Source organism: Rhamphochromis longiceps, linkage group LG16, assembly GCF_057381845.1.
Source record: "Rhamphochromis longiceps isolate RC_006_pf linkage group LG16, R_longiceps_female_GT1.1, whole genome shotgun sequence".
Lineage (NCBI taxonomy): Eukaryota > Metazoa > Chordata > Actinopteri > Cichliformes > Cichlidae > Rhamphochromis > Rhamphochromis longiceps.
The window spans coordinates 8,187,159-8,212,503 of record NC_140572.1 but is presented as its reverse complement, the minus strand read 5'-3'; the positions used below and the strand labels follow the sequence as shown (position 1 = coordinate 8,212,503).

Below are 25,345 nucleotides of genomic sequence, written 5' to 3'. Positions count from 1 at the left end.
CTTTCATAGCCTTGTCCACACAGTATTACTTCCTGATCTTGAAAAAGCAAGCTGACGTTGAGCACAGTGGTATAATTACTGTGTTACTGCTTTAATCCAGTAGAGGGAGAATTAATGACAACTGCTGTGTAAACCGATGGGGGGGCCAAACAGTAGAGGAATATTGGGGTAAAGAAAGGGAGGGGGTGGCATCGCTGAGGAAGTATTCCTGGACTGTTATTTCACATGGCAAGGCTGCAGTTGAGTCTTAAGACAGGATATATCACTTAAACCCTACCACGTGCCTTAGCATAGCGCTGCGGTCTTCACACAGCCACTGGCAGACTCTCATCCAGTCTTCCTGTGCAGCGGGCCCATCCTTAGTCTGGATCAACAATAATGAATAGAGGATATAGGAGAAGCTTGCTAATCCAGGATCCTCCAGCATCAAGGTTGTCTAGGCTTGCAAAACGTTGATTGCTGAGATGGACTGATTGTTGGCCATTTAAAACAGTCACAAAAATACTGTCATGCTGATTTGCAACATGCTTTGTCTGCAAGTAGCTACTGTTGTGAAGGAGCTGGAAATGTGAAGCTGAAATAGATGTTGCAAAGGGGCAAAATCAATTTAGTCACAGAGTTGCAGAAACTTGGCATTGGTTAGCCATTTGAAAACCAATCTTTAGTCTGCAGTCAGCAAACTAAAGTGAATCCTCAATACTGGCATTGATTGTTTTATGTTAAAAATTGGAGTCTGAGAACATGATCTCAGTGCAAGAAGAGAATAAAGGAAGCAAGAAGAAATTAACACAGAACCCCGTTTACCTTCAGCAGTGCTGTAATTCTTCATTGCAGAGTTTCAATAAGGTGCTGTATAGATTCCTCAGAGATTCTGGTCCACAATGACATGATAGCATTTTACACTTGCTGCAGATTTCTTGGCTGCACATCCTTATCTCCTGTTCCACCACAGTTAAAGGTTGCTCTATTACACTGGGATCTGGTGAATTTAGAGGCCGTTTGAGTACAATCAGCTCCATTGTCATGTTTAGGAAAACAGTTTAAGATGCTTTGAGCTTTGTGACATGGCACATTATTCTATCAGAAGCAGCCATCAGAAGATGTGTACACTATGGTTATAAAGGGAGGGTCATGGTCAGCAACAGTACTCTGGTGTGCTGTGGTTTTTAAGCAATGCTCAGTTGGTGCTAAGGGATCCAAAGTGCTCCAAGAAAAATCCCCCACACAATTACACCACCACAAGCACCTTGACCCATTAATACAAGGCAGGATAGATCCATGCTTTCATGTTGTTTACACCAGATTCTGACCCTACCATTTGAATGTTACAACAGAAATCGAGACTCATCAGAGCAGGCAGCGTTTTTCCAGTCTTCTGTTGTCTGATTTTGGTGAGCCAGTGTGGTCTGTAGCCTTACTTTCCTGTTCTTAGCTGACAGGAGTGGCACCTGCTGTGGTTTTCTGTAGTTCTCAAGTCTTTCTATCGGCTTGAGAACTGCTGCTGACTGAATATTTTTCCCTTTTCATACAATTCTCTGTAAACACTCAGATGGTTGTGTGGGAAAATCCCAGCAGATCAACAATTTCAGAAAAACTCAGACCAACCCGACTGGCACAAACAACCGTGCCACATTCAAAGTCACTTAAAATACCTTTCTTCACCGTTCTGCTGCTCACTTTGAACTCCAGTTGGTTGTCTTGACCATGTCTGTGTACTTACGCAATGAATTGCTGCCATGTTATTGACTGGTTTAGCTATTTGCATTTAAAAAAAAAAAGAAGACAAAACAAAACTCACTGGCATCGTCCTTTTTTGCGTCCCCCTACAAGAGTTCACTATTGTGTTACAACCTGAAACATCTTAAAGATTGTTCATAAAATTCAGGATCCCACCAATTTCATATAAGAAGAGTTTAGTTTTAGCATTAGTTGCCAACAGTGTTATTTAAAAACATTGTTTAGGCTTTCATGGAGGCACAGCAAGAAATGACACAAAACAAAATGTAATAACTTTTCTGATACTTTAACTTCTTATCTAGAATGATGAAGTCAGATTTGTCCTTGGCTACTGTTGAAATATTGGTAAATGTAAATAGACCCTCGGTCTGTTAACGCTTGTTTTTTTTATTCTAGAAATCTGTAAAGGAGCTGACAACGTACCATTAGTGTTCATATTATTAAATTTATAGTTTGTTCACTTTGAGTAGCATGTGGTAACAAAATCATCAAACCAGATTTGGCGTTGAAATATTGTGTTGTTTGGACTTGTGGTGCACATAATTCAGCTGCTCAGTACGCCATGAAAGGAATCTGCCCACATTTGCTCCGTTTGAGTCGTGCGGTTGCTTTTTTGCTCAGCAGTGTGCATTGAATTATAGCTCACGAAGCGAAAGAGGATGGTTTTTAACTGCAGCTGTGTTCCCTCACGTTTCGAAGAGGGGAGCGCTGCTTTGATGCACAATACCTGGGCTGAGGTAGTGTGCATCCATGAGTGCTGAACAGCCAGCTGTTTCTGATTTATTAGTGTTTCTTTGTTGGCTGGAGTTAATGAAGGTGTTACAAAGTTGGTTTGAATGTCTGTATGATGGCAGTTTTGGAAGCTACATGTGAGAGCTCTGGGTGTTCAAATCTCTTCATTTGTATTTGATTTAAACTCTTGTGGTCAGTGGTTTACTGTGTGTGTGCGTGCGTCTGTCAGTACATCTTATCTCTGCAGTGGGAAAACTGACGTGTCACTCTGGTTATTCCTGAACCTGCTGGAACAGTTCATATAGTAGCAGGTGATGTCTTTTAAAAACCCACCAAACCACAGCCACATGTCCTAGTCACTCCATGTATATTACTCATCCTGGAGGCACGTACGCTACACACACGCACACAAACGCACACTCAACCACACCATCTTTTTTTTTTTTTTTTTTTTTTTTCCCCTCTTGTTTTTAAAAGAGCTGTTGAAATTGTAAATTCACTCGTCAGCTCAGCAAGCTCCTCTGTTTATAAGCAGTGAACGTGAAGTGCGTGAACAGTTAGTGAGAAGTGGGTATTCAAACTGTAACTTTTAAGTCATGTAACTGCTTTAGAAAAGTACATAAATGTTTTAATCGTATTTAAGTGAGGAAATAAAAAATTGTCCGTAGTTTCTTTTTCACAAAGGACATATTGGGTGTACCACATCTATAAGTAAACCCAGAGAACATGCACGAGCCATGCCATACTAATAGCCAGTGCTTAACGGTCATAAATTACATTAGTTATTACAAATATATAAAAAATGTAATGTCATTATAATTCAATTCAATTCAGTTTTATTTATATAGCGCCAAATCACAACATAAGTCGCCTCAAGGCGCTTCATAGATACAGAGAAAAACCCAACAATCATATGACCCCCTATGAGCAAGCACTTTGGCGACAGTGGGAAGGAAAAACTCCCTTTTAACAGGAAGAAACCTCCGGCAGAACCAGGCTCAGGGAGGGGCGGGGCCATCTGCTGTGATTGGTTGGGGTGAGAGAAGGAAGACAGGATAAAGACATGCTGTGGAAGAGAGACAGAGGTTAATAACAGATATGATTCAATGCAGAGAGGTCTGTTAATACATAGTGAGTGAGAAAGGTGACTGGAAAGGAAAAACTCAATGCATCATGGGAATCCCCCGGCAGCCTACGTCTATTGCAGCATAACTAAGGGAGGATTCAGGGTCACCTGGTCCAGCCCTAACTATATGCTTTAGCAAAAAGGAAAGTTTTAAGCCTAATCTTGAAAGTAGAGATAGTGTCTGTCTCCTGAATCCAAACTGGAAGCTGGTTCCACAGAAGAGGGGCCTGAAAACTGAAGGCTCTGCCTCCCATTCTACTTTTAAATACTCTAGGAACAACAAGTAGGCCTGCAGAGCAAGAGCGAAGTGCTCTAATAGGGTGATATGGTACTACAAGGTCATTGAGATAAGATGGGGCCTGATTATTTAAGACCTTGTATGTGAGGAGCAGGATTTTGAATTAAATTCTGGATTTAACAGGAAGCCAATGAAGGGATTATATTATATTCACCTACAAATACTTAAAGGTAGGTAAAGTGCAATAAGGGGTTAACAAGTAATGTTTTTACAGGAAACAAAGAAAGAATTATGCTGTAATTTAGGTAACGTGTTAGTAATTTTAGGTAACGCGAGTCATTTTAGTGCTACTTAATTTCAGGTGTTTTACAGGAAGGGTGACAAATTATTCTGCAAGTAATTTTAAGTACTGCGTAATTTCTTGGTAATTTTGTGGTTAAACAAGCAATATTTCCCCGTCTTACATTGCAAGTAGTCGAGTAGTGGAGTCTTTTAACTTTACCTAACTTCCAGGTATTTTACAAGAGAGGAGAGACTCCGTTTGAACAATGATTGTAAAAGGAAAAAAAATTAAGTCAGACTCAGTGATTGTAAGGTCGTGATTGCCTATAATAGTGATGGCATGTATTTTTTTTCTTGTAAGTTAAAGGAAAACAGTCCTTATCGCATTAATATTGGTAAAATAAAAGAAGAGTTGAATAAAAGAACATGGTGCACAGCAACATGGCGACTGTTAAATAAAGATGTAGGAGGAGAAAATGTTTCCACTCCATAATATGGTCTTGTAAGAACCTGACTTATTTTAGCAGGCCTGCCCTTAAATATTTACTTTCAAATAAAATAATTAAAATTCCATTTCGTTACAAGGACATTGCACAGGTATAAAACGTGTTAATAAGCATGCTGCACTTGGCTATATTATGTTATCTTTTTCCTAGAAAGTTGCTTCCAAGTTATTTTCAGTCATCTGCTTGGAAGTTGTAAAGATAACATGTATTCCTGAGCACTAGTGTTTATAATCTGCTCTTAATCCAATACAGTGGAGGGTTCAAACCAGTTACATTTCTTCCAGTTTTACTGTAATTCTGCCTGTCAGACTGCATCACTGCTCTGTCCATCTGCATGAAATGTCTGAAGTAGCTGTGTAGTTATCATTCCTGAGGTTTTGTGAGTTTAGTCTCAGTCATTTGATCTTTAGGAGTGTTTGTACGACCTTTATCACAGAGGTGGTCCCTCCCTGTGGAGACTGCGTCTAGTTGCGTGTCGCAAGTTAGCCGCACTTGCATTAGGACCACGCGTTAACCTGCTTCTCTCTTTTGTCTCTGGCCTCATAAATATATATTTTTTTCTCCTGGGCTTTTTCACTGATGATTGACAAACAGGAATTTGATTTAGAACATGACAGGAACGTTAAAAGGCAACAACCTTGGTTAGTTTTATAAAGCCAACATGACAACTGACATTTAAGCTAGACAAAAAAAAGAGTGTTTAAAATCAAGTTAAGAGGGGCTTTCAGAGGAACTAATCGTGAAAGGAAAGTGTTTAATCAGAATGAAATGGTTAACTCCAGTTGTTTGTTAGTTATTGAGGAACACTCACTACTTATCTGACCTCTTTCTCATTCCCCCTAAGGTTCAGTTAGAGGTCCTGTGCCTCGCCACGACTATTTTTAAAGTAGCCTGAAAGCCAATCATTGGATGGACGGACACACACACAATCCCACAGGCCCTTAAACAGGTGCCAACTTCTGTGCCGAGAAGTGTGGTGTGGTGTGTTGTGGTGGGGTGTGTGCACGGGGAGTGACTGTCGACTGGTGTGGCAGGAATGCGTGACCTTGCCAGCCTCTGTCGCCGTTTGGCTTTGATCAAACATTCCTATGGAAGTTTCCTTGTGCTGTCACTGAGCCGCAGGGTAGTGATATGGATCGGTGTGCTTTTTTTTTTCTTTTCTTTTTTAATCTTGTTTTGTTTTGTTTGTTTGTTTTTAAGTTATTTTTTCGTTGGGTTTTTTTTTTCTCTCCACCCTGTGTGTCCCTGAGTTTCATGTGAGGGGAGGGTGCAGCTTTGGGTGTGCAGTTAGCGCGTCCTGCCTGTGCCTGCGCAGGTTCTCCTGTATAACCCAACAGTCCAAATACTTGCATGTTGGGTTAACTGATGATTCAAAGTTGGCTGTGCACTTGAATGTAAGTGTGATTGCTTGTCTGACTCTCTGTGTTAGGTCTAGTGACCTGTGCAGGGTGTGTCCACCCCCCTACCCCGTAAAAGCTGACATAGGCTCCTGCCCTCAATGACCCTGAATTTGATAAGCAGTTAGGAAAATGGATGGATAGGCCAGTTTAGCCTTTGGGTTTAACTTGGGATTTAGCAGTTGGTAGCAACTATGGAAATAAATTTTTCACACATGAAAGCCGATGGTTCTCCTCAGTTGTAGCTGATTCTGGTCGGGCCTTAAACCGTTCCTCTGGCAAACAAAATATTTGATGTCATCCTTTGGTTTGGGATAGTGTCTTTTGTTTTCTGTCAGAAAAATCCATCTGTCCATGCGCTTTAAGCAGGTTATGAGAGAATGTGTTAGAAAAATATTCAGTAAATTAATTCATAATGAAAAGCGTCAACTGAAGCTGTGAAGCTGTTGATATATACAGATAATCTCAGGTTTATTGAGTCTCCTGTGGGAGTTTGTTTTGACGAGGCCGGCGTTGGAGGGAGGATTGCAGAGAGGCCATGAAGAGAGAGGTTTGATGGATTGTTCTCTAGTGAGGTAAGAGATTGTTTGCACTTCCAAAAGCCAGGAGGACAGAAAACAGAAGGAACCTACTTGTTGTTTGATTTGTGGTGAAAATGTATTTTACAGTAGGAGACAAATTTATTATTTTTGGGGGGATAAGGAACAAAGAAGTGGTTCTTGATGGTGGTTAATAAAGCAAGACAAATTGTCTGATGAGTGCAAAGTGTTGTGGGTTTTTGTGAGGTGCTTGGTTAAGGAGAGAGAAAAGCCCCGGTTGGCCTAGGGAAGGGAAGTAGTAAAAAGGATTGTTCTTGATGAGCTAAGGAGAAAATAAAAAGCTTGTTGTGGATGTGTCTTTAGCGTTTTAGAATAAGGACAGGGAGAGTGTGTGTGTGTTGTGGGTTTGTGAAAAGCTTGTGGGTGCAGAGAAAGTCTTAAATAAGGAGACTGTGTGTTGTGAGAGCGTGGAAAACAGATTTGTTTGGGAGAAAGGAGATGAGGGACATTAAGATGAAAATGTTTTTATAGCCTTCAGAACAGAGAGTGATTGTGGGTTTAAGATGATGGTTTCAAATGAGAAGGTCGGGTTGTGCGGACAAGGAGAGAGAAAGTGTCATGTTAGGACCAAGGAGTACAATTTAAAAATGTTCATGAGGGAAAAGAGTGTTGATTGACATGAGAGGACAGAGTGTGATAGAAGTATGAGGGGGGCCTTGGTTTCAGGACTGGGAAGCAGTCCGAAGGAGGGACAAAGTGATTGGCTGAGGAGGGAGGGGGAGTGTTTCAGGGCAGTAAGGAGTCTCGAGGACGTCTTGCAGAGGAGTGGACAAAGAGGCCAAGTGTGGATTGGCTGCGGCGAGAGTGTGTCTGGAGCTTTTCAGATCTTGAGGAAGCAGAAGAGAGAAAACAGCGAAAGAAGGGAGGGCTGGTAGGAAGAGGGGTGAATAAGAGGACAAGAAGGGAAGAAGGTGTCAGGCAAAGTCAGAGGGTAAAGACCGGGGAAAGTCTGAGAAAGCAGATGGAGGGAGAGGGACAGTGGGCAAAAGTGTGAGAAAGAAGTTGAGATTTACTGTGTGGGTAAAAGCTGTGGCAAATGAAGAGCTGACAAAGGAGAAAGAAGGAAGAGCGAAGAAAACAAAGCCACCAAGGAGGGCAGGGTGAGAAAATTAGAAAAAACAAAAACTCGTGGAATAAAGATTGACAGGGTCAATGAGAGGAAGAGCTGGTTAACAATTGACAAGTTTCTGCTGCCAGTCAAACGAAACCAGAATATCAACTGAGAGTGTGCTCTTTGTGTGGTACTCCTCCCTCTCCTCCTCCTCCTCCTCTTCATGCTGTTACTGGCCTTAACTGGCGGCGATTCACTGGGGCGCCACTACATCGCCATGTTCGAGGCCACGCAGAACGTCACGCTTAAGCCCACAGAGACCTGGAGGGAAGCGCTATTGGACACACGTGTCATGGACCTCTTCTTCACTGTGAGTATCCCGTCCATGCTGGATCTCTGTTTTTCTTCTCAGAGCTCTACCAGCTTCTCAAAGTTGTATTTTATTTTAATTTATTTTGAAGTGTTTGATGCTGAATTTGAACCTTAAACCCTGATGTGAAGTATCATGAGTTCCTCTGCACACTTTCGCATGCATGAAGTTGTTACAGTAGCTTCTGATGAAACTTGTATAGCAATGGTTGCCTCCACCAGAATCACCACTACACCAGAAGATTTCTTTTCCCCAAAGTTTTTATCCAAAACAAAGTCATTTTGTCTCTTTATTGTGTTGTTCTTGTCTCCTCCTTTCCTCTCCTGACAGGCGGTTTATTTATTATAAGCAAAGAGAGAGAACTCGTCTTTTCATGTGGGGCAGAAGGATTTCATTTGACCGCCTCGTTTGGCACATCTTAAGTTTGCACTAGCTTTGTGGGTTTATTGAATGCACCATTAAGTAGATTTATGAGTGCTTTGCCGTGGGGTCGTGTTATTGTGTTAATGTCCAGAGGACCGCCCGGTGAAGTAAATGTGTATTTTTGTTCCGTGTGTTTTAAGAGACGGCCCACGCTGGCTGAGCACACAGTGCGGATGAGAGGATTGGAACAAACTGGTCAGCTCTTCTTCCTTCCAGCATCCATCTATGCTCACTGGCAGCCAGTTACCAGATACTGCTTCACTGTACAGCCTTTCAGTTGCCTGCTGCCATATGTGGCTCCTTCCTTTTATCTTCCACCTGTCTTCTACATCTCTACTAAACGCTACTGAAGCTGTGGGCTCTTTTGCAGACATACTGCCGAGAGCTGACAGGCTTCGATTGTTTAGTTTTTACAATTGTGGTCACACATCAAGCCTCGAGGTGGCTAACTGGGAAACCCTGGATGGGTGACTGTTGATTTCTGCTTAGGTTACAGACGGTAGAATTAACATCTGCATCAGTGATCTGGACTCCGGCTGATCCCTCTCTCTATATTTTAGGGCATATAATACAGAACAGTGTTGTTGTGGTGCCACAGCTTATCTTGGGTGTTATTCTTTACAGTGTGCGGCTACTTCCAACATTTTACAGCATCGTGTCTCTCACTGGTTTCAAAAGCTTAACTATATCAGGAGAATTCCCCATATTCTAGATTTGAATCCAGTTTACGAGTTTTGAGGAAGAAACTGAAAAATCTGCAGAAATTATTTGATTCAATCCAGTGAACATGAAAAAATCTTAAGGGAACGTGACCACCAAAGGGACCCTCCCTCCTAATAATGGTATGCTTTTTTCTTTTTTTTTGTATTCATGTCAAGTCATCTGCACTTTATGCTTCCATCAGTTGAAAATTTGGGGCTTTTTAAAAAAAAAAAAAAAATCAGGATTTAGCATTTGTCCACAATGCCAGAACTACTACCATATAGTTGAGTTTGAGTTGTTGTTGTTGTTGTTCAATGATTCACGTTAAGATGTGAAAAATGAAATGTCATAATTTATTTATTTGTGAATTATTCTGAATGCGATATTTCATTGGTTATATGTCTGCATATCCTGTTGGCCAGAGGTCTGAGTTATTCTTTCTCAGCTGCGACTACAATCCTGTCATTTTCCTCTGCTGTGTCTGGAGAGCTTTGTTGCTGTTGAACTGGTGAAACACTCATGTTTTGTTCATAAGCCCTCATTTGCATTGCCTGATAATTACCACTCTTTGACAGTCTCAGTCTTTTTTTTTCTTCTTCTTTTCTCTCTACACAGCAGAAAGTTTTCCCTCTGATTGTCACAACTTTGATCACAAAGAAATCACCATTAACTGTAATTGGCGCTAAGCAGTGGATGTAATCACAGTTTGTTGTACAAATTACAGCAGCCTAATCAAGGACTTGATTGGCTGATCGCGGCCGTTTGGCTCGAATAAAAATATTTGTCGTTTTTCCGTAGCTTCTCTTTGCTGCTGGAATCTGCGGGAGGCTTTTTGCGGCGGTTTCAGTTGTCAGACCTCCCGTTTCATCTCTCGCTGCGGTATTTCTAGTAGCTCAACTGTTTGTTATTGTAAGGCTGCTGTGGAGATGTCAGCTGCCGGTGTGTGCGTGTCTGTGTGCGTATGTTGCACCATCATCCTTCTTGTGTTGTCTCCATTTTCATGTGTGTTGCTAACACACGTCCGTCTCTACGGGATTATGTCAGTTTGACAGTTTGAGCTTGTGCACTAGATGTTTGTGCATACCCTCTGTTTGGATCTGAGGTGTGTTTGGGTGTGTTTATTCACTTTAATGGGATACTCTGCTGTCTCAGCTGCCGTGTGTCCCTGAGTGGCAACAGGCTAAAGAGTGTGTCTGTGTGTGTCGAGGGGGGGTCTTATAGACACGCGCCATCAGGGTCACAGTCCAGTGGCAGGATTAGAACCCAGCCCAGGATTAGGGGCCCCTGTTAACAACCACAGTAACCCAACCATAACACACACACACACACACACACACACACACACTTCATCCTATTGAGGGCCTCTTGGGAGTCTCCCTCTGTCTGTGGGTGGGTGCCTGTCAGTCTCCCTTCCTTTGCCCTCTTTATCAGTGCTGTGAGTTTAAAAAAAGAAGCTGTTGTGAATGCAGACAAAAAAAGTTTAGTTGTTGATCAGAGACATCGCACATATTGTTGATTTATTTATTTTTGTTTACCCCCTAAGCTGTAAAAGGCTGATGGGGTATTGTCACCACACCTCCGGTGGGCAGGCAGGCAAGCTTGTGAATCCCAGAACTCAAGAAGGAGGCGATGTACGATTTTCAAATTAATACCATAGGTCTTCGAATCTCGCTAGCCTCAACCTCAAGGTCAGAGGTCAAGTTTTCTTAAAATCTTGTGAACACAATACATCAGGAAAGATGTCCCCTAGGATTTTCAAATTGATGCCATATGTCCATCTACTAGGAAGCTGAGGGGAGTAGCACCGGCAGCTGCCAGTATTTTAAAATTTTATTTATTTCTTTTTAAATGGTCTTTTAAAAAAATGTTTTAATTCTCAGCAATCCAGAATATTTTTATAATTAAAAGCTCTGGACTTTTTCCTGTCAACGGTTTCTTTTTTCTTGTTTTTTCCCCCCGTGTTTATATAGAAGGAGGAAGCAAGAAACACAAGCTGCCAGGTGATCACAAAGAACTTCCGCAGTCCTTCACAGTAGCTGAAACTTACCTTGAAAGAAAGGGTAAAACTAAAAATTAGTGTTTATACTGTGTGTTATAAACATCAGTTAAACTTTACAGAATGACTTCCTGGTTAAACTTTGACTTGCCTGGAATGTGGACTATAACAAATCTGACCTTAATGGGGACAGAGCTTATGAGAGTATGGATGGTTCTTTAGGTCAGTAATTACAAAAGTAATGTAATGTAAAGTAATGTTAATAGTTATAAAGCTATGCAAATAAGGTCTAAATTGAACAGCAATAAATTGGAAGTAGCAGGTTAACTAAATAAAAGTCAAAGGCAGGCATTAAAGCAAGTGGCTTGAGTCAGTCTGTAAGTTCACTGACAATTACTAGAATGAATCTACAAACCAATGAGATAATACTGGAGGCAGATGATTAGTGACCACCCAGAGCAGAGGTTGAGATCTCCATTCTGGCTGAGAGGACGAGCACATATCTCAGAAGTCATCTTGATAATTATGCAGCGCGTCGAAGCCATTCGGCTGCTGAAAAGACGCTCAGTCCACCCAAGTGTCATTCTGGCCCCTTGGGTTTTTTGGAGAAAAGCACTTATCTGTTTTCTCGCTTTAGCTCGGGACAATTATGGCTGTGAGATTCAGGGAAGGGGGATGATGGATGAAGAGAAGAGGGTAAGAAACAAGAGATGGGAAGAAAATACAAACAGTAGGAGGAATGAGGGAAATGGGAAAGAGAGCGAGGAGAAAATTAGAGGAGGTGCAGGAATGGAAGGAGGTAATCTTGGTGGATAGAAAAAGATGGAGCAGACAAATACAATTTAGAGGGAGGGAATTGTGGATGCAATTTTCAGCAGTGAGAGAGGTTTGGGGATAAATGGGCTGCTGGAGATTGAAAGGAAGAAACCGCCACTGATTGCTCCTTCAAAATAAACGCACTCCACTTTTGTCGATTTTTAGCACCTCGTGATCACGGCGCACCCCGCCACTCCAACCGAAAAAGAAAGAGCAGAAAAGAAGGCAGCACAAAGGGTCGCGCACACAAGCGGAGGCACGTATGTTTTTGGCCCCCCAACTATGGATTTGTTGTTTGCTGTTTGTGTTTTTAGTTTCAGTTTGCCTCCAAGTGTTTAGAGAGCAGCATCAAATTGTGATTATGTACCCTCGCACTAACATAACTCATGCAATGAAATCAGATGCATCTGGTTTATTTCATCACGAGTAGACACGCACGCAGGAATAAAAATGAAAGCACAGGCACACAGCCTCACAAACTCACATATAATCTAATATTCCTTTTGCTCTTTCAAAACTTGAGACATGTATCCAACACAAATCTCTAGTTACATAATATCGAATTATTTCCTAGTTGATAAGAACAGTCGGTAAAGTTGCAGTAGTTAGTCGCGGTTGTCGTGACACGCTGGAGTTGGAATAGAAGAAGTCACGAGAGAAACAAAGCGATTACTCAGGTTTTTCCAACGTTGCATGGTAACATCTCATCTTTTCCAGCCTCTGTGGAATCTGGGAATCTCTAGGCACCGATGCATCACTAACCCACCAGCAGACCACTAGCCCAGCTCCCTATTGTGTTTTTTCAGGTTCACAACAAGCTGAAATGATATCAGGTTACATTGTTTGGCAGCAGTGATGAAGCCGATTTTAGCGTGTGAATTGTGTGCTCCAATCACATTAGGGAAAACGGTGACTGGGGACGGCAGCACAACCAAAATTACTGCAGCAGTGTGCAGTCGACTTGTGATCTTGTTTTCTTTGAAATGGATGCTTTAAAGACTGAGACCAGTTTGTTGTTGTGACTTTGATGCGTTAGGATGAAACCAGTCAGGTTTTGGGTTGTTTGCAATGGAATTGGATCAAGTTGGCAATTCTGATTAACTACTTCTACTGCCTCATAGATCTGAAACAGAAATTCTGAAGTTCCTCCACAAATAACGATGTTGTTGCTGCAGATCGGGGATTTAACTGCATAATGACATAGACGCTCAGGAAAGCAAGACCCCATGTATAGCCTCCACCTATATACATGCAATAGGTGGAGGCTGCTGGGGGATTCTCATGATGCACTGAGTATTTCTTCTTCAGGCACCTTTCTCACTCACTATGTGTTAATAGACCTCTCCGTGCTGAATCATACTTGTTATCTCTTCCACAGCATGTCTTCTATCCTGTCTTCCTTCTCTCACCCCAACCGGTTGCAGCAGATGGCCCCGCCCCTCCCTGAGCCTGGTTCTGCCGGAGGTTACTTCCTGTTAAAAGGGAGTTTTTCCTTCCCACTGTTGCCAAAGTGCTTCCTCATAGGGACTCACATGATTGTTGGGTCTTTCTCTGTATGTATTATTGTAGGGTCTACCTTACAATATAAAGTGCCTTGAGGCGACTGTTGTTGTGATTTGAGTTTGAATATAACCAGAATACAACAAGTTGGTACCTAGTTGAATTAAGTCTCATGTTGCAAAAGAGACGCATCATATAAGAGTTACATTCATTGGTGCAGATTGACACAGATTGCCGAAGTTTGTCAAACTGTCTGCATTTGTAAATAAGAAGGAACTTATTTGCAAACCTTCACCAAGCTGTCTCAGTCTGACTGTGGTTGGTTGGAGAATGGTTGCCTCCTACCATGTGAGCTGTGCAGTTCCTGTGCAATTGAATGTCGTTACCCAGCAGTTGAGGGTTTGCACACTCAACCTCTGGGTAACTAGTTAGTCACTGTAACTATTTGCAATCTTGCAATTTTTTTCCTATTGACAGAGCCATTAGGCATTTAAATTTACACATTTCTTTGAGAACCAGCTGGTTGTTAAGGTCAAAAGTTTAGTAACTAGGATTGTGAAATGCCTTAGTCTCTCATTTGCCAGTTGTACCTAGATATTTAGGTTACGGGATGACTCTCTACTAAACCTCTGCATCAGCTATTCCGAACTGAGAATGAGATAGAGTTCAGTTCAGTTCAGTTCAGTTCATTTTTATTTCAAACATTTCAAACATGTGCCTTCACAATCAGAGGATGATAGAGTATATGCTGTGGGACATTTATCAAATTTGAGAGGTTTTCTAGGCCAGTTTTATTATGCAAATTTAAGTGCACGTTTTTTCTTTTTAATTCAGTATTTACAACAGTAGCGAAAACGAGCACCGAATTATAATTACTGTCTATTGTTTCTTAAGTTATATAAAATGTACTATATTACGATGTAGATTACTGGGATATGAAATTGCGTTTACATGCCAACTAGAAAAAAGCCTGCATGCGCTAAAGCGTTACATGTTTACCAGTAAACACAATCAGTGTGGAGTGCAGGGACTAATGAGGCTGCAGCAGAGGCCTGCGGGCAGACAGTAACCCAATCTGAGACATGGAGGAAGAGAGAGTGATGGTGGAAAAGAGCGAGCGAAGACAATAAGTTGGGAGCACTGTGTTGATTTGAAAAAACAGAAAGATGAGCCTCTGAGCCCCCTGAGGTAACAGACACCAGGCTTTGTCTCCTTCTATAAATATCATTCCTCATTTCTCCCTGCCTTTCCCTTTCTCCCACTCCTTTTCTTTGTCTGTTCTTTTGCTCTTCGTCTGCATCCTCTCCCCGTCTTGTCTACCTGTCCTTTTCTTTCATTTTTTTTCTCTTTGCTGGTTCTCGTCTTCCTCACCCCACTCTACCACTCTTTCTTCTCTGCCTGGCTACATAATTTATCTACGATAGTGTCAGGTGTTGAAGCTTGGTACTTTGATATACACTGAAAAGCGTGTGTTTTGGAGTTTGAATCCTGTTTAATCTAATGAGAGCTGCTCTAATGAAAGTCGAGGTATGGTGCCTTGTCAAAATATGTAGTAGTATATACATTTGAACTTCAGGGTATCAATGATAATCTCCACAACAGGGAGTATTGCAGTCAGGATTTCATATTTGATAAATCTAGAAACCAGTCGTGCTAGTGATCAGCAACAGGCTTTATATAACAACATATTTTAACAGTGAATTTGCAATCATCTCCTATAGTTGTCTTCTATGGTCTTTTTTTAAGGCCTTTTTATTTTGGCGAGTTGATCAGTGAACATCAAATTTTTAAGATATCTGCCAGATTGATTTGCCCCTCCAAAGTTTTTGCTAAGATAGGTTTATTTTGTTTTTCAGTGTAGTGATGGCCTCTTTCACATGCAGCAGCATCTCTTTGGGCGTCAGAGTGTTGGAAAAACAACCAAACAAAGTTCAAGATGTTTTATGTGCTTAATTTGTGATGGAATAATCAAGGATTACTAGTGTTTGTCAGCGCGCCGATATTACACCCTCCCATTTCGTAACATAAAGTAGTTTTCTAAAGCTGAGTATAAAAATGATACCTGATTTAAATTTGTCTAATAGTCCCTTGAGGGTCGTCTCCTTGTCTACCTCTGGACTGTATTAGTGCTCCTTAAAAGTCAATTTCTTTTTGTACTTCCAGTCTGCAAATTTAAAATAGACCTGAAAATGCATCAGGCACAAAGTTCTTTGTCAAAATGACCCCGCTTTCATGTCGGGGACCATTATTAGCAATGAGAGCTGGGTTCCCAGCTACAGACAAATGGCAAAAGAGCAGTTTTCAGAGGAGGAATCTGCATATTTCAAGGCCAAAGGTGTCAGGAGCGCATTTCTTTCTTTCTTTTTTCTGGTTTGATTTGTGAGTCGTGAACCATAAATCTGTTACCCTGAATTGGATTGTTAACACAATCCAAATCATGGCCAATTCCAATTCAGTTTATTGAAGTATGGGGGTGCCGGGGGATTTTGGCCACAACAAATCAAATCTTTGCTTATCTCTGCTTCGTTTGCCCGGTTTACCTCCCTGGAATGTTTTCATTTTCTTTTAAACACGATTTGAAGTTAAAGGACAAAGACGGAGCAAGGAGGGATGCGATGCTTCAATAACAGATTCTCGTAGCCTTGGAGCTTATTAAATTGGAATGAGAACTCACTAACAGAAGATGCCAAATGCTGGATCCACAGAAATTCAGGAGGATGGAGGTTGATTATCAGTTTATTATATAGCCTGTTCCCATTTAAAATGATGTGAACAAACTGAACTTTACAACCTTTTGAAAGAAGATCTTTTGTTTTGGAATAGAGTTTTTATTAAACTGGCTAAGATTCGTTTAAATAGCGAGCTATCCCTAATATACTGATAAGGGGTGTTTTTTATATTCCTCAAAATAAAGAAAATCACCTGTGCCAGAAAGCTCTCCTTGCTTTCATCCACTCCCCCCGGACACACTCACTCGCACGTGCTCGCTGAGTATCTCTACTTATAGTCAGAGTCGAGGCGACTGACATTACTGACATCGCATGGTTCACTCGCTGGTGCAGCTGCTTTTTCAGAGCTCGCGCTGTTCAGTCCTTGGGTCTCGCTTGGGTCTGCCTCTTACACCCCTCCCTCTTTCTCTCTCGCTCACTCACCAGTTGCCCCTCTCGCCTCCTCCCCTGTCCTCTCGCTGAGCTCTTCCAGAGGATGACTTCATGCTCTGGAAGAGGGCAGCGACGGAGAGGACTAACGTTATGCTACGTTAGCATCTGAGATCTCTTCCCAGCAGCGCGGCTTACGACAAAACGGACACCACAGCTGTAGGGAAGAGAAGAGAGGAGGAGCGGGGAGAAGGGGCGATAAAGAATTTAGGGGGGAAGCAAGAAGGGGAGAACATTTGAGGGGAGGAGGAGGAAGCACCAGCAAAAGGAGAGAGGGAGGTTGAAAGTTTGATTGCCTCAGCGATGGGGCCATGTGTTGGTTTAAGAGTGTGGAGTTGATGAAGGAGCACTCTCTCTGGATTTAAGAGGATGACAGTTGAGGAGACCGGAGAAGAAAAAGGAAAAGAGCCCGGACCGGCTGAGAAGAGAGCCACAGCGCACAGGAAGAAGGAATTTGAGCTCCAGACGTGCACATAGTGGAAACACATGTTGCTGAGAGGCTGTGATGACTTTCAGAGCTTTTACTGCTGCTGCTTTGCCATACACTTGCCTGTCTGCATGCACAGTCAAATCCAATAATGCTTTTTCTCTTGCTGAAGTGTGACCTTAAACAACAAACCAACCCTCGAATCCCACAACTGAATGGAAGCTCGCAACTGAGACGGAATCATCCAGTTTAGTTTTCGTTGTTTTTCTCCCCCATCAGGAGTCTGTTTCTTCCTCTTCTATTTTGATTGAGGCTGCTCAGCCATTGTTTGTTTGAGACCTGGGTCACAGTGACAGATCACAATCAATTCGCCATTTCACGACGCTTCAGTGTGCTGTGTAGTGGGATTACACCAGTGAGTATAAATCCTGCAGGTTATCAGCTGGTATGGGTTTTGTTTTTTTTTTCGCTTTTGGGGACAGGAGGATGAGGCAGGTTCACCTTTTTATTCTTGACCTGAGACATTTCTATTTCAAAGTGGTGTTTGTTACATTGCAGTTTAATTTTAAGAATAAAAACTTATTAAAATGCAGAATGCCACGGGCAGTGTTTAATTATGACATAACAGTCACACATTGATTAGATATTATTTCAGAAATCATTATCATTAAACTTCTGATGAGTAAGACATATTGTCAATAGCGCTGTCATTAAAAAATATCTAAGAAAATGGTCCATAGAGGATGTGAACGGTCGGTCTAAGTATTCATGAATGCTGCGTGCTGCTTGTCTTTTATGAAAATATTACAGGTCAGTATATTTACAGGTCACTTGGTTGTGCCACAACAATCTCGCCTGGGATGGTTGGTCATGTTTGTTATTAGGAACAGACTACATTTTACTGGTCAGACACTTATCGTGGGCTTTTGTTCTTGAACCTGCCAGAAAGGTCTGACGATGAACATAATAATAATAATTTTAATAAATAATATTGTTGAAATTTAGGTGACAAATAATTTCACAGTAATTTGCAATGACTTTTGAATAACTGGAATACCATTCCTAAGTTAAAAGAAAGAGAAAATAAGACTAATAGGTTTTGCCGAGCCCACCCATTTTTGAAAAGATTTATATAAATCTTATAAAGTTTGTATCTGTCTTGTGTGAAACTTGTATGAAAAGCATACAAGAGTGAAAACAGATATAAGATCCCTAGAAAATTATATAAATGAAACTTGTATGTTTTGGACACTTCCTAAAACAATATATGAAAGTGGCCACTTTCATGAGTAAATCATATAAGCCTTCTATGAGTCACTATACGAAGTAGTCCACATCTGATGCAAGGCTTTTATAAGTTTTTTTCTATTTCTTTTCCATATGGGCAGGTCAAGTGTGTTCAAGCGCTGCTCAAGATTGTTGTTCTCTAGGTTATATTAATATTTGATCATGTGTAGTCCAAAAGAAACTTTTGTTTCCTTTTGGCTGATGAAGACTGATGAAAAAGATCATCTTTTCTTCTTCACTAAATTGTTAAAGCTGACAGACGGTGTTCAGCAGTTTTCCGTACGTTTGCTGTACAGGAGTACTTCATTATCCAGAGCACTCACTGCTTCATTGTGGACTGATTATTGTAGAGGTTCTGTCCTTTTTATGCGAAGGCTCTGCTTTTCTACTTTAAAAACAATGATAAAAAGAAATTCTCCTCTTGTTCAGGTACACAGGAAGATTCGAGAGGACTCTGACATGGCCCAGGATTCCCTTCAGTGCCTGGCCCAGCTGGCCTCCATGCACGGGCCTGTATTCCCAGATGAGAACGCCCAGATCTCTTACCTGGCCCACCTGATGGAGGGGCTGCTCAGTATGATCAATGGGTGAGTGACTATAATAGTTACTGCAGTAGTCTTCGTTTATGTGCTTGTGTTGAGGTATTGAAGTCGAATTTTGGCACAGGTATGGAGAAATGTATCAAAAGTAGATACCAAATTGAATTCTTGTTATTGAGAAACATTGATGTTTTAGCCATGTTAGCAGAATCGTAATGTCCGACGGTCAGTTGAATGTCATTGATTTGTGAAGGATTTAAGTTATAAACCACAATATGATAGCAAGCCAAGTAAAGGTCAGAATTTCCTGCCAGTGCCATCAGCCTTATCTGTGCTTTGCATTTTGTTTTGGTTATTCAGAAAGGGTTAGCTTGCATGCTCGCTAATCTGCTCCACATGGTGATTATTGTACCTAGATGAGCATGTTAGCTTTGCCATTTAAAACACATTAGATTTTGCAAAGTATGCACTCTTTTCAATTATGCACTCTAACTTGCTAATCAGGTGCTGCAGGCTGCTGAATGTAAACCACATTAAGTTGGGCCAGTCTCTATGGTGACCACTCTTTCCGCATTAAATTTTAAGCACAGAGCGTTGTTATCAATAACAAGTAAGTTTTGTGCTGTAGGCTCCATGTTAAAGTAGCTTCCCCATAGATCGCAAGGTTAATACACACTGACCACGAGCTGCACTAAATAAATGTTTCCTTTTATTAAATAATTCCTATTGTGCACGTGCATTTCCAAAAATATGTAAACTTAAAAAAAACGCATTAACATTAACACACATTAAAAGCATTCAAATCATCTAAGGGTGAATTACTGAGTTTACAATTGATCTTTGTCTTGCTCCTGTCTGTGTCTACAGTGTAAAAGCTATTTACCTTTATCTACATCAGTCACACAGATGGTTAAGCAGATAAACCAGGAGAGAACTGGGAAGAGCATTGTGTTACAAAGGCTGAAACTCTGCAGATTTAATTTTAATACTCCATCTAAAATGCGTTCATTTCGGCTGAATACAGCACATTATGCACAAAACAGTAGCAGCAAGCACTGTTGTGGTTACATTATCCTTGGTGACAGCCTCAAAAGCTGTTTATCTCCCCCCAGTATCTCAAGGTTGTCATGTTTCTTAAATTTAGAGACTCAACAAGTGATGGAGGCCAACGTCAGCAGAAGCGTGACTCATACTGTACCATTTGTGCTTTATTTACAGGAAGTAATTGCTTGTTGAGTCTCTGTTTTAACAGCCTCTGATTGTAGCATCTGCGCGCTCTGCAGGAAACTGGCTTCCAGTTCAGTGACAAATGCAGCAAACTAGTAACTTATGTTTCTCAGATTCCTCTTAAACTAAATTTACGTCGAAGTGGATTAAATTATCCCTTTATTCTTCTCACGGAGACACGTTTTTAACCAAAGAAGACAAAAACTGACATTAGCGAGCTCTCGAACACTGGAAAATACTGGGTATGGGTGTGTTTTTTGTATCAGTTTTATAGTCTTCCTCTAATCTAATACAGAACTGCCTGACCCTGTAATAAAACTGATGTGGTTTGCTTGCCTATTCCAGCTGGGCAGCTCGTGTTGAAACCCTTTTAGCATCTCTCTCCCTACAGTTTAAAACCTTTTGTTTTTATTTGAAAAACCTGATTCTTACTAAGTACAAGCAAACAAAAGGGTTTATGTAAATCACAACAGACCATATGAACTGTAAGAAGATACGTCTGCTGTCGTGGATGTTTTATATGTAGTAAATGCGACTATTTTGAGTGATTTTGCACATCGTTTCAATCAGATTGCCTGCTTTATCTGTATTTTTAAATTAAATTAACCGATCCAACCCATCAACATGAGAGCGTGAAGTCAAAATATGAACAGAGGACTAAAACGAAAAGGATACATCATGTAAAAAGGAAAATAAGCCTGATTTTATTTTTTAATAGCACATTTTTCAATCAAATTTTATGATATGAATGTTAGTATTAACTTTCCATAGTGTAGAGGTGAGATAACGCAGCTTTTGTTTTAAGGTTTTTGGTCAGCCACAGTCGAGCATCTTATTCTATAATCGAAATGTCTTTACTATTGCTTGCTAATGTGAAAGCTGGAGGTAGCATTTGCTCTGTTGTCAGAAGTACTGTGTCTTCATTAGTTGTAAAGAAAGAGATGCACCAGAATATTGCGCAGCTTCCACTAGACTAAACTGAGTGTTCCAGCGTTCAGCTTATTATCAGTGCAGTCTATACATGTTTTTCATTCCTGGAGCTCAGCTCGAAGCCAGTGCTTGCCTCAGTGCTTCACATTTTTTCAGCCTTTTTACTACAGATGTTTCCAGCCACATCCTATAGGGTTGTAATTTTGGTTGAGTCATGACTCCGTAACCAGAGCTTCCAGTCAGAGGTAATGCAGCGCTTGCCTTGTGACATTCTCTAACAAAATAATCTGGGAGTCTGGTTTCAAGGATTTATTACCAGAGTAACCTGCGAGTGTGTATGTCTACCTTTGGATAAGACCACATCTAACAAAAAAAGCCCTCTTTAATCTCCAAGCGGAGACCAATGTATATGCAAGCATATTCTAATTTATGCTGTATTCCTTGGCTGACTCTATTCAGCTGTCACAATGAATTGTGCTGGCAGGTGTGTGGAAACCAAAGCACTTCCTCTGTCTGGGGTTCCTGTTTTGGAACCTGCTTGTTAGCAGTGCTCCTGTGAAGGTGTAGAGCTTGTGATCTTGTGGTGAATATTGCGAGGCTATTGATTGTCTCTGCATCTGGGTTCAGCCAATCAGTGTGTTTTGGGATTGGGAAGGATGCACTGAAAGAGGTTACTTCTCCATCTTTTAGCAGCAGGGTGGGACAAGAGTTACTGGTTAAGAAGCTGAAGCTGGGTTTCAGGCTGAAACCAGTGGCGGTCTGAGCCTTGTCCCAGTATAAATAGTTGTTTTGTTGTTTTTACTTCTTCAGTTTATATTAATGTAATCAGTCTATAAAATGACAGAGAACCAAAACATTAAGTCCAAGGTGTTCTCTTCAAATTCCTTGTTTGCCTAATTGATTATGATTCAAAATGCAAACGAGAAAATCCGCACACTGGAACAACCTTGAAGTCATTTTCTTTTTTCTAGAAAAAATACATTTTTAGTTGATGGACAGATTGTTTCAGTGGATCTGTAGTGTAGGAGAGCCGGTGTTACACACTGCTGAGTGCGTAACACAGGTGCTGGATCTTACCAAACTCCTGATTACTTCTTATGTTTTGGATCAGTTCGTATACTTTTCATTAGAGATTATATGAACAAAAATGATCAAATATGTATCCTTCACCTACAACAGTGGCCTTCACACGTAGTTCTTATCTTCATCTTCTCTGCAACAAACTGATAAACCCAACGATCGCTGCAGATAATTCAACTACTGATTCATCTTTTTCTCGCTTAGTTAGCATCCTGGCTGGATTAACCTTGGATTTCAACCTTCCACTTTAATCAGACTGTTTTTAATGAAAACTATCTATAAACTGCAGCATTTAGAAAAAATGTTTCCAGTCAAACCTTTTTCTAAAACAGTGTTTTGATGATTTCTAATTGGATTTTCTTAACAGATTCACTTTGTAAAACTGATGGCACTTAAAAAAAATTATATTATAATGTTATAATGAAAAGAAAAACTGTCAAGTGGAAGAATGAATTTCCACAACTATTAAAGGACACATGTGATTAAGCTGTGAGAGTCCTATAAATTCAAATATTCTTGACTTATGTTTGTTCTTAAATGTGAATAGGATATGGTAATAAATGTTTTAATAGGATATTTCTCTAGTAAATTTCAAGTACTCTAGCTGTTCTCTAGGAAAATTCAAAATATTAGATATCAAGAGGTTTTTATAATTAGCATAGTTTAGTTTTTATGGGTAATATGCCTCATCAGAATTTTAGCATTGGATCTTTCACCTTTAGGTCAGCGATGCCTAACCTATTCTCTCTGAAAACCCTAAAAATGCCTGCAGCCTGATTGCCCAATTTAAATCACTTTGAGAAGGTTAAATGCTTGAATGTTTCAATGAAGATGGGACCTGTTTTCGTGTTGTAGCGAGCATTGATGAGAAATTTAAGTTATTTCAAACTATTACTGAGCCCTTTGTGAGAAATAATTTTGACCCAGATTTGGACTTTTTTTTTTAAACGAAATGAGTGAAGGTTTTATATTTTATTATCAGTTGATGAAATTTCCAGAATAAAAATTTCTGAGTTGTAGCGGCCTTCAGAATGTCGATGAGCTTCAGGAAGGGTTTCAGGTTTGTCGTTGTGCCAGCCGGGACTGTTTTAATTCTCTTCTTTCCAATGAAGTGCAGTCTGGTTCAGAGTGCAGCTGCTTTTAACAATAAGAGGATAAATAAGGCAATAGATGAGATCCAGTTACTCCTATTTTTAGGTTTCCGCCTCTCTTCCAGGTCTTTTTAGAATATAATTAAAGATTTTATGTCTTGGCAAAAAATCTGATATGTTTGGACCTCGACCTCGATTTGACTTGTTTTGGCTACAAAACAGTGGAATCACTCCAAGCCCTGTACTCCTTTTAAAAACGACACTCTTGCTTTAGTTTATTTGATTTTTTTTTACTGTAATTGCTGGTTTGAGTTTCTGTGCAAATTGCATCACAAGTGTTTCGCTTTAATAAGACTTTAATACCAAAGTCTGTCAATCAGATACTTTGTTTTTTTTAAGGCACTGATTAATATTTGAATACGTGAAATCTAAGATCAATGTGAATAGGTTTACTCACCTTAGTCAGCATTTGTTTCACTGAGTTTCAGCTTATCACTTTTTAGTTTTTAGCCCAAACAAGCTTAAAATCAATTCATACAAAAAACCCACATTTACTTAGTTACATTTATTCTATATTTATACTGAATAATACTTTAGTTTGGTGGTAATTTTAGTAACCAGGCTTGCACTCTTTATGTTAGCATTAACCATTAATAGAAGTCGCCATATATAAAAAAAAGAATTTTAACACAGTAATGTTTTTAATTAGGGTTTTTGCATCAAAGTGATACATGGGTCTGAAACAGTATACTAGAAAAGTTTTCTATTTAATTGTGGGTGTATGTGAGGTCACTGTGGTTCTGATGTGAATTAAATTGGTGCACTTGTATGTGCAGATCAGACACATAATGCACACACATGCTCGCTGTTGAACCATGTGACCAAGTGAGGAGGGGTCTCTATCTTTTTTCTTTTTTTCCTCCTCTCAGCAACTCTCACTCACTGTAATGACCTATTCTTGGAGCTTTTTTCCAGTTGCCTCATCGGAAAACCATGTGGAGAGGGACGGCCGAGCTACATCGATTGAACGGTTCTGCTCGCAATTTAAGTCCATCGGAGAGGCCTTGGCTAGGCTCTCTAACAATGTTACTCTCTGACTTGGTCTGAGTGTGGAGAGGTGTGTCAGCTCAAATGCAAAGGCAACACAAGGAAGGTGCAAATACATTAAAAGAAATCTTCAGGGTGGTTTGGAGTGGCGCTGCGGCTTTTCATTATACTTTAATTGGACATTTATTACATCGGGTAAGCAAAAGCTTATAGCATGGTATAAAGGGCCCAACACACTCGTTGGTAGCAAGCCAAGCATGTCTGTACACTGTAAAGTTTACGAGGGTCTAATGTCCTGCTCACTACATGATTTGGTTGAGATATAATTATTAAATATTATCAGAATATTTCAAAAACTCTTTAACATCAGTACAGCTAGTTTTAAAAAAGCCTTCATGCTCACAATTGACACGAGGATGTTGTTTTAAAAAGATACTGTATATAAAATTCCCTTTGCAACACCTTTATTTATATTATTGTTATTAAGTAGAGAAGTATTGCTTTTAAGTAGGAAGTTGTTTTTTTTTTGGAGAAACCGTTCCAGCCTGGTTTCATCAGTTATGTTGTTCATGTGGAGCTTCTTTTTCCCCCATAAAACTCACATATAAAAGATGGGACATATTTCAGAGTTGGATAAATGGGCAGCCATAAGTTTCAAAATTCTTAACACACAATAAAATTTTAAAGGCCTTTGTTTCTGTTTTGTTTTTGCCTTTTTGACAACCTTTTGAAATAAGACATTATCACGTGTCCTTTTTTCTTCCCACTTTAAACTGATTTAAAACCATTCAAATCTCATTTTCAGAATTCAGCATGTGAGGAAAGTATGATTTCCAGTGTGTCCCGTCACGGCATGCTTCACAGTGCAATCTGATGACAAAATGCTCTTTGAAATTGAATTCTTGCAGCGTGCGTGCGTGGTGGTGTTTGATGCTGAAACACTATAAAAATAACCTCCGATGCATCTGTGGAAAACAGCTCAGGGGTCAAGTTGCCCACGAGTTTTGGTTAAGGATCAACTTTCATGTGTGTTTCCAAACCTCCGTCACCAGCAGGGAAACTCGGAAAGTGACCCTCAGTTCGG

At 40.4% G+C, this 25,345-nt stretch overlaps 1 protein-coding gene across 2 annotated transcripts in view; it reads left to right on the top strand.

Moving 5' to 3' along the window:
- xpo4 (exportin 4) overlaps nt 1-25,345 on the top strand; it is a 60,800-nt gene that overhangs the window by 21,013 nt on the left and 14,442 nt on the right. For both annotated transcript variants that reach the window (XM_085383812.1, XM_085383813.1), the window contains 2 exons: nt 7,926-8,038; nt 18,777-18,934. In XM_085383812.1, coding sequence (XP_085239938.1) covers nt 7,926-8,038; nt 18,777-18,934 — 271 coding nt within the window. The remainder of the gene's footprint in view (nt 1-7,925; nt 8,039-18,776; nt 18,935-25,345) is intronic.